Genomic DNA, 12,611 nt, shown 5'->3' with positions numbered 1-12,611 from the left:
CTTTCTTAAATATTCAGCTTTGGTTTCTTTTTCTTTTTTCCCCCAATCTACAAAGCTGCTGATAGCAAAACTCCAGATTTCACAGGAGTTCAAACTACATCTACTTTAGCACAAACTTAAAGAAAAACATGCAGTATTAAGGATCCAGCTTCTGTTTAAACCAATATGTATTTGCATCTTAACAACAAACATTTGATGAGATGATCATAATGTATCTGTCAGCAGGGTACTTTTTATAACTATAAAGATTACTAATCATAAAAGAACAACAAAAATTGCAGGTTTTTAATTTTTTGTGTGTTTTGTATAAAAGTCGCTGTCAGAGGGAAATGTTGCATTTCAAAGATATTATCATACAATTTCCATAATGTATGTTCTTTGGTTATATGCAAGGAGTAACAGGGAAAGGGTATATTTGACTTTGCAGATACGTATTAGAAATAAAATTTCCCATCTACTGTTTGTTGTTAAGAAGTCAAAGCTGGTCATTTCCTTAAAGGACAATGAAGAAAAACAAAATTGCTCTTAAGCAGGGTTTAGAACAAATGAAAACTTCTCTTAGAGACTCTGACATAGAATGATTAAAGCATTCTGAGAAGAAAATAAGGCCTTGGAAATGCTTCCCTCATTGCCATAACTTAGATATTAAATGACATAGTGGCCTCAATGCTGCTGTCACCCTCCTTTCATGAGTGCCTAAGTTGCACAGGCCAAGTTCCCAGGATAGAAAAAAAAAAAATTTTTTTTTTTTTCACAAAAGAGAATTTCCATTGAATGGCTTATTACCATAGGGGATGTCATGGTCCCATACCAAGAAAATGGACCCTGAATGGTTTTACATCCAGTTTTCAAAAAGTCCATATTGAAACAATTCAAATACCTTGTTCATAAAATTGAATCTCTTAGTAGACAAATTAAAAATGAAATTCAAACCTAAAATGTTTAGAAAAGAATGCACTGACGTTTTCCTACTTTGCCAGAGACAGCAAAAATGAAGGAGGCAGCAAGGGTGAAGGAAGCATGCACCCTGCTGCACCTCAGAAGGGAAAGGGGCCCTGCCAGTCTAGGCCCAGCAGGAATAAACTATTCCTTTTGGATGTCCTAAGAGCCAGTGCTAAGGGAGGAGACGGTGATGAACTACAGTATCAGAACCTCAGTCATAGGAAGATGTTCCATGCTGTAGTCAAAAGACATGATGGATTTTGGACAACATTGGTAAAAGCGACAACAGGTTCCACTTCCAGTAATAAGTCCCCTGAGTTCCACCTCCTACATAAGAAGGCCTCTCTTTTTCACTGCCAGATGAATAACATAAAAACCTGCTTTTTTCCTCTCAACAAATAAAATGTTTCTGGGGAAGTGAAAGAGGAGATGGAGGGTTGCTGGCACCAGCTGCACATTTCTCAAGGCTTTTCAAAACAAAAATGTAAGAAATCAGTCTAGAAGTAAACAAAAGCACCAGATATCTTTCTCTAAAATTAAAAAGAAAAAGACCAAACATCCATTTTCATAGAGAGGTTCCCAAATCACTAACATCTAAGGCACCAGAGTTGACATCAAGACAGCCCGATCGCTAGGACTGAAGGGTGTAGGCAGAAGTCTGAATGTTTGAAGAACTCGGTGTAATACTTTTCCTAACCTGAAATGCTGCTCAGAGTAAGCAGATTCTTCTATTTTTCACTGACTCAAAATAAATCACATTCCAAATAGACTTGCTTGCAGACCATGGGCCTGCTTTTCAAGAAGCTGCATCAAAATCCAGTTCCAATGCAGATAAGAGTATTGCACCACGTTAACAAAGTAAGGACCCCAGAATCTACCCACAAAATTCCACTTGCTCCCAGCTTTAATCCAAGGAAGTCTGGGTACATGCCTCCTGCCAGGGCCACAAGTGGACTGTGCTTTCCCCATGACAGCACATGCACTCTGGGCCAAACTGGGCATGTGATTGAGGTGGTTCATCTTTTCTTACATAGTCACCCTCCCCCCTTCATGGCCCTTTCCAGGAACTGTGTAAAGTTGGAGCACTAACAATGGGTATACACTCAACAGTTCTGAGGTAAAAATAAATGTTTATTCAAATATAAATTAACTCTGTTAAATTACTATCTCATTTTCATGACTACTTCATATATTAGATTTCAGAGTGTGTGAGATGGACAAGGTATCCTGGACATTTTAATACCCATTCACAAATACTTCAAGGAAGCTGATCATCTTCATTAAATTTACTTCTTCCTATAGACATTTTCTCCCCAAGTTGCTAGAACAGAGAAAACCAGGAGGCACTGCATGTTTTTAAACCTTGCAGGCTCTTAATTCTAAATCACTAAATTCTGCCTTGAATCAAATCTTCAATAATATCTTTTTGTGATCTACTTTAAAAGTCACATAGATACAAACAAAACAAAACAAAACCCCCACTTTTTTCTCCTATCTTTCTCCAAACTAATCTAATTACAGCCAACTTACAATGAACAAATAACACTCAAACTTCTCTAACACACTCAAACAACAACGAAAACCCAGCATATTTTAAGTGACACTTAGCCACTACAAGAAATTTTATTAACATACTTTCTAGAATAATCACAAACCTATACAGCTATGTTCAGTATTTTCAAGAAAAGTGATTTCCTCTGACTAAACATTTACAGCCGACCATGGGACTTGAGGAAGAAAATGTAGTACAGGCAAGGACAAACCTAACAGTTTGGTACAATGGAATGACAGAAATGACACAGACTTCCCACCTACTGTGTTCACTGGGTGTGCGACAGTTTCATGACACCACAGTGCTTTAAGTCAGGGCTCAGATGCAATCAGAGCAGAGGCTGTTTTCAGCCCCAGATGCTTGACTCCTAGTTTCTGTCATCAGACCTTCCTTGATAAGCCATACCAGGCAGAGGTGGCCTGGCCAACCTTGCACAGCAGTTGTCTACAGGACCCAGGGCTACCACACCGGCAAGAGTGTTCCTGGGATATGGGATGACTCCTCTGGAATCCATATCTTATATACAATGCCTATTCGCAGAAAAAACTTGCGCAGAATGGCTCGGAGCTCAGGAATCAGGTCAAATTGCATAATTTCGCACAAGTAGGGGTAGTATGTTGAAGCATGTGCTTTGAACTTGAGATGGGAGAGGAGAGAGAAAACAATTAGAAATAAAGTAGATTTTGTGGCACAGGGCTATACAAAGCACTTCTTTCTACAGCAAAACTTGTTGAAATATCCATGTTCTAACTTGCTATTGGAAAGCTGGTGTAAAAAAAAAAAACCTGAACATTCAAAAATGTGAAAAACCAAAACACCTTCTTTTAGTTACATTTAACTTCAACTAAAAAAATATTTTGTGGGGCTGGAGCAGTGGCACAAGTGGTAAGACTTTGCACACAGCTTAACCTAGGACAGACCACGGTTCGATTCTCTGGCATCCCATATGGTCCCCCAAGCTGGGAGTGATTTCTGAGTGCATAGCCAAGAGTAACTCCTGAGCGTCACTGAGTGTGGCCCAAAAACCAAAAAAAAAATTTTTTTTGTGGATATGCTACCAAAGTCATTTTCATTTCAATAAAGTAGTTCCCAGGACTAAACCAAAGCTTCACAATCACTATCCTTTCTCCCAACACAGATTCCCTGAAAACACTGCTAAGAAGCAACTGGCATGGTTTCAGCTTCCACCTCACTCAATCAGGGTTATCTGAGAAAAAGCTCTAATATCCTGATTCATTTTTTGTTTGTAATCAGATGAATGTTAAAACATTAAAAAAAATAGGGGCAGTTATATAGCTGTCCTCCTAAGTTGGGAGCACACAGTTAAAATTCAAGAGTAAAATGCTGACCCCAAACAATATCTGAGAAAAGGTCAGAGAGCATACTTTTTCCTACCTTTTCGTCATTTATTTTGAGGGTTTTTGTGAGGAGTAACAGCAGAAGACTTGTCCAAGCCTCCCGATGGCTCTCTGAATTCACTGTGATGAAGTAGGCCAGAGCCTCACTGCACACACTAAAAGAATTGTGGGGAGAGGGAATGCATCAAAGACTGATTTCAGACAATCTGAAAACACAAAATTATTATTTTCCTTTTCTTAACTTTTATAGGTTGAGTGCTGGGGGATACCAGAGCCACACCTGGAGGTATGTGAGTGTGAGTGCATGTTTATCTTTTTCTCTCTCTTTTCTCTTCTCTTCTCTCTGTGCCAGAAATCAGATCCAGGGGATCATATAAGAAAGGTCTGTGCTCTGTTACTGAGCCACACCCCAGGTCCAAAAACTATCTTCTTTTTTTTTTTTTCATTCTTGTGTGCATTGCTTAATTTTGGGGTCATACCTAGCAGTGTTCAGGGCTTACTACTGGCAGAATTAAGAGGATCATATAGAATACCAGGGATTGTACTCAGGTTGGCCTTGTGCAAAACAAGTGCCCTAACCCCCGCTGTATTATTGCTCTGGCCCAGAACTATCTATTCTTTTTTTTTTTTTAGTTTTTGGGCCACACTCAACGGCACTCAGGGATTATTCCTGGCAGGCTAGGGGAACCATACAGGATGGCGGGAATCAAACCCGGTCCATCCTAGGTCAGCTGCATACAAGGCAAACATTCTACCACTGTGCTATCTCTCCAACTCTCAGAAACTATTCTACACTAAGTTTTCCTGGGGGTACTAGCCCAGCTTGGGTTATCTCACTGAGCCTTAGTTTCCTCTGATATCAAGTAGGGATAAGTAACTGGAAGGAAACACTAGGACTGTGGTGGGTTATAATGGAAATAGTGGGTTCACTGTGCACTCAGCGAAGACTCAAGAGTCTGCAGCATTGTCCCTGGGAGTGCCCACAAAATATTTTTTTTAGTAGTAACCAATTACTTACGTCAAAAGTCGATGTTGTATTTCTTCCCAGGCATCCCTTCGATTTTCATCTACATACATTCGAAACAGGATCCTCAAACAACAGGCCAAACTGCTGGTTTCTTGCTTTAGAAGATTGGGCTTAGACTTGCCCTTAAAACCTAGATATGAGAGAACCATATAAATAGTGATCCTTGTGTGGGAGCCTGTGAAATAAATCCCATGTCATATTTCTTTTCTTTTCTTTTTTTTTTTTTTTTTTTGGTTTTTGGGCCACACCCGGCGGTGCTTAGGGGTTACTCCTGGCTGTCTGCTCAGAAATAGCTCCTGGCAGGCACGGGGGACCATATGGGACACCGGGATTCGAACCAACCACCTTTGGTCCTGGATCGGCTGCTTGCAAGGTAAACGCTGCTGTGCTATCTCTCCGGGCCCCCATGCCATATTTCTAACGCTAGGTGGATGGGTCTGGAGAAGGGTAGCCATGAAGAATGAATAAACCAAGCCAGTCAGGAGAGAATCATGTAGTCTGGCTGGCTTCTCCCTTCACGTTCTCTCTGTGTGTGCCCAACCAAAACCAAAATCTCTTTATTATCCCAGTACAAATTCAACCAGTTGGAGAGGGTTACATAAGATTCAGGTGGACTTTTACATATTAAAGGGATAGGTGAAAAGGAGGAGGAAGTTTGGAGTAAAGACAGGGTGTAAACTAACAGGAGCCTAACAATTTCATGTTAAGGGAGGCTAAAATCTTTCACAAATTTTTGGGGTGGGAGGAATTTGGGCCATACCCAGTGGTACTCAGGGCTCACTACTGGCCCTATACTCAGGGATCATTCCTGGTGGTGCTCCCTTGCACCCTTTATAGGCCTCCATGCCCCATCAGGATTGAATTCTAAGCACAGAGTTAGGAGTAAAAGCCCTGAGAACTGTTGGCTATATATATAGCTCAAAACTAAAAAAAAATTTTTTTTTGGCTCAGGGGACCAATATGAGGTACTAGGAATCAAACTTAGTTGCAGGCAAGGCAAGTGCCCTATCTGTTATACTATCCTCTGAAAAAAAGATTTAAGAGACTAGACAGATGAGAACAAGCACAGTGTTCCTAACCCAGATTCTTCTAAAATTATTATTTTTTAGTTTTTGAGCCACATCTGGTGGTACTCAGGGAACCAAAAGATGCCCAGGATCAAACCCAGGCTGGCTATGTGCAAGGGAAACACCTTACCTACTGTACTATTGCCCTTTCCACTTCGTTTTCTATCAAGTACTTTATTTATTTGTTTATTTGTTTATTTAGCTAGTTAGTTTTTGGGTCACACCTGGCAGTGCTCAGGGGTTACTCCTTGCTCTACACTCAGAAATTGCTCCTGGCAGGCAGGCTCGGGAGACCATTTGGGATGCCAGGATTCGAACCACCATCCTTCTGCATGCAAGGCAAACACTACCTCCATGCTATCTCTCCGGCCCCTGAAATACATTTTTTACATTTCAGACAATGTTCCTGGTACTAGGATAAAATCTACCTACCATTTCTTCACATGTAAAAATAAGTAATTCCAGATATGTGTACAATGCCAACAATTTCCCAAAAGTTATAATGTTCTAAGATGGGGACCAGTTGTAACAAGTCTCACTCACTGTAATGGTCTTACCTGCTCGCCACAGGACAGTTCGCTGCTCATAATTAGAGTTGAAGGCCTTTGAGAATGAGTGGGATTCTTGCAAGCAGTCCAAGAGCTTGAATAGGTGCTGAGAAGACATGCACTTGTACATGCCTTGATCCTCAGTCTCTATGTGAATATCTGCATCCAGGGTATCTTGCTATAAGAGAAAAGAGAGGAGAACTAAGTAAAGAAGTTGGCAGGACAGTATGACTGACAGTAGATAAAGGTGTTAAGGAACCTCTAAAAGTGACCCTCTTGTTCAAGATATACTTCATTCCTAATACCCTGAATTACTCTGTAAATTATTATTGTGGAAGATACAATATTGTGGGGGCTCAGGATCACACCTAATGGTTTTATTCTTGACATGGTACTGGGAGTGAGGGATCAAATTCAGGGCCTTCCATCCACAAGTGACCATACATCAGCTCCACTCCATCTGAATGGGTTTATATATATATATATATTTTGTTGTTGTTGTTGTTGTTGGTTTTTTTGTTTATGGGTCACACCTGGCAGTGCTCAGGGGTTACTCCTGGCTCTATGCTCGAAGTCGCTCCTGGCAGGCTCGGGGGACCATAAGGGATGCTGAGATTTGAACCACCGTCCTTCTGCATGCAAGGCAAATGCTCTACCTCCATGCTATTTCTCTGGCCCCGGGTTTCTATTTTTTGTTTTTGTTTTTGAGCCATACCTGGCAGTGCCCAGGGCTTACTCTTGGCTCTGCATTAAGGAATCATTGTTTAGGGAGCTTCCCTAGTACTGTTCAGGGGCTCAGGAGCCCCTCCTGGTGATGTTGACTGGCTGTGGGGGCTCTCTGGGGGCCATAAGGTACGGGGGATTGACTTCAGTGCTGAGCATTGAGTTTGTCCTTGGCCCTCAGAATTTTAGCTTTATCAGTATTATCACTGCATGCATTTTCCTATCTATCACACTCACTGCAGAACTGCACCCTCCTCTTTTTATTTATTTATTTATTTTATTTTATTTTATTTTTATTTCTTTGTTTTTTGTGTCAAACCTGGCAGCACTCAGGGGTTACTCCTGGCTCTATGCTCAGAAATCGCTCCTGGCAGACTCGAGGGACCATATAGAATGCCGGGATTCGAACCACCATCCTTCTGCATGCAAGGGAAATGCCCTACCTCCATGCTATCTTTCCTGCCCTCACCTCTTTTTATTGTAGCAATAAACTGGAAAATGAGAAATTCAACTTGCAGTTTAAAGCTTGAGTCTTGAAACATGCTCAATGAAAGAAATGAAGCCAAGTCTGAGTGCTCTCTCTCATCTCAGAGGATGTTTAAAAAACTTAGTAAGTTAAAATGTGTTTTCAGGGCTTGGAGAGATAGCATGGAGGTGGGGCATCTGCCTTGCATGCAGAAAGATGATGGTTGAAATCCCTGCATCCCATATGGTCCCCTGAGCCTGCCAGGAGTGACTTCTGAGCGTAGAGCCAGGAGTAAACCCTGAGCACTGCCGGGTATGACCCCAAAGCCAAAAAAAATATAAAAAAGTTTTCAAATTTGAAGATTAAAACCAAAAGAAAGTGAAGATTTTTTATGATAATGGTGACTAAAATACAAGCTAAAATATAAGGAATATTATATTTCCTGAGCTCTTGGGAATGGATTCAACCTCCTTTGTAGGCTTCAGAAAGTTATGCAATACCCCCTAAAGGACCTGCAGGGCCAACGCAATCCATTTCCCTCCCTCCCTCCCTCCCTCCCTCCCTCCCTCCCTCCCTCCCTTTCCTTCCTTCTTTCCAACGCAATCCATCTTCCCTCCCTTCCTTCCTCCCTCGCTCCCTCCCTCCCTCCCTCCCTCCCTCCCTCCCTCCCTTCCTTTTTTTTTTTTTTGTTTTTGGTCACACCCGACAGTTGCTCAGAGGTTCCTCCTGGCTCTATGCTCAGAAATCACTCCTGGCAAACTCAGAGGACCATATGGGATGCCGGGACTTGAACCTCCGACCTTCTGCATGAGAGGCAAACGCCTTACCTCCATGCTATCTCTCCGGCCCCTTCTTTCTTTTTTTGAGGAAGGAAGGTTATTAGACACCTTACTGGCAATAATCAGGGTTATTCCTGTTTATGTACTCAGGAATTACTGCTGGTAATATTCAGGGAAAGATGATATATCGGGGGCTCAAATCTAGGTCACTTGCATACAAACGCCCTCCATGCTATACTATCGCTTCAGCCCTGCAATCTATTTCTCAGATGACTTTTTTGTAAAATTTTACAAGTTAATTTTTTGTTTTTGGATCACACCTGGCAGTGCTCAAGGGGTAACTCCTGGCTCTACCCTCAGAAATCGCTCCTGGCAGGCTCAGGGGACCATATGAGATGCCGGGATTAGAACCACCATCCTTCTGCACGCAAGGCAAACGCCCTATCTCCTTGTTATCTCTCCGGCTCTGACAAGTTAATGTTTCGTTTGTTTGCGGGTCACACATGGTGGTGCTCAGGGATTACTCCTGGATCTCCACTTCAGAATCATCCCTGGAGTGGCTCAAGAGAAGATATGTAATGCTAGAAATAGAACTGTGATACTGGGGGCCGTAGAGATAGCATGGAGGTAAAGCATTTGCCTTGCAATCAGAAGGTTGGTAGTTTGAATCCCAGCATCCCATATGGTTCCCTGAGCCTGCCAGGAGCGATTTTAGAGCATAGAGCCAGGAGTAACCCCTGAGTGCTGCTGGCTGTTGCCCCCAAACAAACAAACAAACAAACAAACAAAAGAACTGTGATATTATCTCCTTGGATCCTGGTGCTAAAATTTTAAGTAATTTTGGTTTGGGGCCTTGCCCAAGGGGTTCTCAGGGCTTGCTACTGGTTTTAAGTACAGAGATTATTCCTGGTAATAGAATTGGGGTGGTATGTGCAAGGCACATACCTTACCTTCTATACTATTTCTCAGGCTCTAATCGTAAATTTTTATGAACATATAATTGACACAAAATAGTCAAGATTATCTTTTAGTTTGGTTTGAAATGACACCCAATGGTGCTCATGGGCTATTCCTAGTTCAGTGCTCAGGGGTCATCTGAGGTTCATGCAATATTGGATATTAAATCAAAACCTCACTCATGCTAGGCGTGTGCTCTATCGCTGAATCACATGACCAGTCCTTTCTTATTATTCGTGGGCAAGCTCTATTCCTCTTATAGGAAGAGTTCCTGTGATGAGTAATAAATGTATCAAAGCACCTTCATGGGAACGAAATTAAGTTAGTGGCATACTGGAACACTGGCTTATCTAGGAATAAGAGGACAACAGGCCTGATTTTCAGAATTTGCTGCTATCTGTGCTATAAATGCTCATATTGTGGCCAGTTTTAAATAACTAAATGCAGGTTTATAAAGAGATTAGCAGGATGGGTCTTGTGAGGCAGTTCTGTAGACCACAGCCTTAAGGTGCTCAGAGGACTGTGTGGTGCTGGGTATGAATCTGGGCCTCTTGCATGCAAAAAACATCCTCCAGTTCTCTGAGCTAATCCCCTAATCCTATACCTCCATTTTATTAGGGGTGTGTGTGTCTGGGCAACCTGAGGATGCTCAAGTGCTGTTCCTGGCTCAGTACTTGTGGGGATGGTCAATATTGGTGGTGGTCAGGAACCTGAAGAGTGCGAGTGTTAGGCCACAGACCTCTCTCCAACCTCAGGCCCACACTTCCTACCTGGGCAGCAACCATGTGTTCTGCATCTTCTTTTTTGCTCGTGGCTGGGTAGAACACGATGTTGTCAATGGCCTGTATCAATTCCAACTGGACCACACACTTGATGAGGAGGCTGGCAAACAGTTTTTGATCTGTATTAGAAAATAAAGATTAACCACAGCAATTTGCTCACCAGCAGCAAATATATATTCACAGAGTCTCTGCTAAGTGCTAAGCACAATTTTTTGTTCTGTGGCATGGCAATGAATGTGCTGAACTATCCCTCCCCCATAGCAGAGAGAGGCAGGTGATGACACATGGCAGGGATGGGAACAGGAAGTGCCAAGGTGTGGATACAAGCTGAAAACAGCTGGGTCAACCTGACCACTGAAATAGCAGGTTCCTGAGGAGTCTGGCTCCCTAAAGAGAACAAATCTCAGGAGGCAGACAGAATTCTTTTTGCCCTGGAGGCAGAGGTTGTGTGTGTGTGTGTGTGTGTGAAGGAATTTCCTTCCTTCCTTCCTTCCTTCCTTCCTTCCTTCCTTCCTTCCTTCCTTCCTTCCTTCCTTCCTTCCTTCCTTCCTTCCTTCCTTCCTCCCTCCCTCCCTCCCTCCCTCCCTCTTCCCTCCCTCCCTCCCTCCCTCCTCCCTTCCTCCCTCCCTCCCTCCCTCCCTCTGTCCCTTTGTCCCTTCCCTCCCTCCCTGTCTTTCTTCCCTCCTTCCCTCCCTCCCTCCTTCCGTCCCTCCCTCCCTTCCTTCTTTACTGGGTCAATCATCTTTGATTAGTTGACAATGTAAGTTGGGGGAGAGGAAAAAAGCAACCAAACTGTGCTTAGGGGCCACCCTGGCTGTCTTAGTCTACCAAGGTTCAAATTGGGGCATAGCACAAAACATGAGAAAGCTCTGTGCCTTCTCTTCCTGGTCCTAGTTCACTTTTTGTTTTTGGGCTATATCCACTGGCACTCAGGAGTTACTCCTGGGTCTGCATTCAGAAATTACATCTGGCAGGCTTGAGAGACCATATGGGATGCCGTGTGCAAGGCAAACACCCTACCCGCCATGCTATTATTCTAGCTCCATAATTTTTTTTTTAAATTATCTGTTTGTTGGGCCGGAGCTATAGTACAGTGTAAGGCGTTTGCCTTGCATGCAGCCAACACAGGACAGACTCTGGTTTGAATCCTGGCATCTTATATCCCCCAAGTCTGCCAGGAGCGACTTCTGAACGTAGAGCCAGGAGTGTAACCCCTGAGCATCTCTGGGTGTGACCCAAAATCCAACAAAAAAAATTTATTTATTTGTTTTCTGTCCACACCCATTGATACTCAGAGATTACTCTTGTTCTGCACTCAGGAATTACTCTTGGTGGTGGTTGGGAAACCATACGGAATGCTGAGAACAGAACCTGGGTTGGTCTCGTGTAAGGCAAATGCCCTTATTTAATTAATTTAAAAAAATGAGATACAGAGGTAAACCACTGACTAGACTCTGACCAATGTCTCATCCAACCTTGTTTTAATTCCTGGGCTCAGGGGCTACTCATGTCAAGCATAACACTACAATTGTTAGTTGGTCTGACTGTAAAGTGGAAAGGCATTCCTCATCTAACTTACTGAAAGTCAGAATATGAAAAATATAACAAAAATGTTTAGTGAAAACAGAGAGGTTAGGTCAGCTTCTTCTTCTTTTTTTGTTTTGTTTTGGGGTCACACCCAGTAGTGCTCAGGGGTTACTCCTGGCTCTGCACTCAGAAGTTGCTCTTGGCAGGCGCAGGGGACCATATGAGATGTTGGGATTCGAACCACCATCTGACCTAGATCCGAACCACCATCTGTCCTGGATCGGCTGCATGTAAGGCAAACTCCCTATTGCTGTGCTATCTCTCCGGTGCCTAGGTCAGCTTCTTTTAATTTTATTTTTCATTTTTCGCTTTTGGGCTACTCCCAGTGGTTCTCAGGGTTTACTCCTGGCATTACTGTGTTAGTGCTTGAGGAAACCATATATGTGTCGAGGACCACCCTGGGATTGGCAGCATTTGAGAAAGTTGCCTTAACTCCTGTAATAGGTCTCTGGTCCCAGCATTGTGCATTTTAAGGTTGGCTATATATTATAGATAGACATAAAAATCCTCTAGCCATAATTAGTTTGATTTTTAGGCTACTCCTGGTAGTGCTCAGAGGGCCACATGGGGTGCTGTGAATTGAACTCAGGTCAGTCATGTTCAATGCAAAATCCATACCTGCTGTACTCTTGCTCCATCCTCTGTAAAATTAGTTGGGTTTTTTTTTTTTTTTTTGGTTTTTGGGCCACACCCGGTGATGCTCAGGAGTTATTCCTGGCTATGCACTCAGAAGTCGCTCCTGGCTTGGGGGACCATATGGGATGCTGGGGGATAGAACCGTGGTCCGTCCTAGGCTAGTGCAGTCAAGGCAGGCACCTTACAT

At 42.9% G+C, this 12,611-nt stretch overlaps 1 protein-coding gene across 1 annotated transcript in view; it reads right to left on the bottom strand.

Annotated features, from left to right (window-relative positions):
- Positions 1 to 2,531: 2,531 nt before the first annotated feature.
- Positions 2,532 to 12,611, bottom strand: part of ARFGEF2 (ADP ribosylation factor guanine nucleotide exchange factor 2) — a 133,506-nt gene continuing 123,426 nt past the window's right edge. The window contains exons 35-39 of the mRNA XM_049781364.1: positions 10,190 to 10,320; positions 6,504 to 6,672; positions 4,871 to 5,009; positions 3,890 to 4,007; positions 2,532 to 3,130 (exon numbers count right to left, since the gene is read on the bottom strand). Of these exons, the coding sequence (XP_049637321.1) occupies positions 2,954 to 3,130; positions 3,890 to 4,007; positions 4,871 to 5,009; positions 6,504 to 6,672; positions 10,190 to 10,320 (734 nt within the window). The 3' untranslated portion in view covers positions 2,532 to 2,953. The remainder of the gene's footprint in view (positions 3,131 to 3,889; positions 4,008 to 4,870; positions 5,010 to 6,503; positions 6,673 to 10,189; positions 10,321 to 12,611) is intronic.

The sequence above is a fragment of the Suncus etruscus genome, chromosome 9 (assembly GCF_024139225.1).
Source record: "Suncus etruscus isolate mSunEtr1 chromosome 9, mSunEtr1.pri.cur, whole genome shotgun sequence".
Classification (NCBI taxonomy): domain Eukaryota; kingdom Metazoa; phylum Chordata; class Mammalia; order Eulipotyphla; family Soricidae; genus Suncus; species Suncus etruscus.
This window is presented reverse-complemented; position numbering and strand designations above follow the sequence as displayed.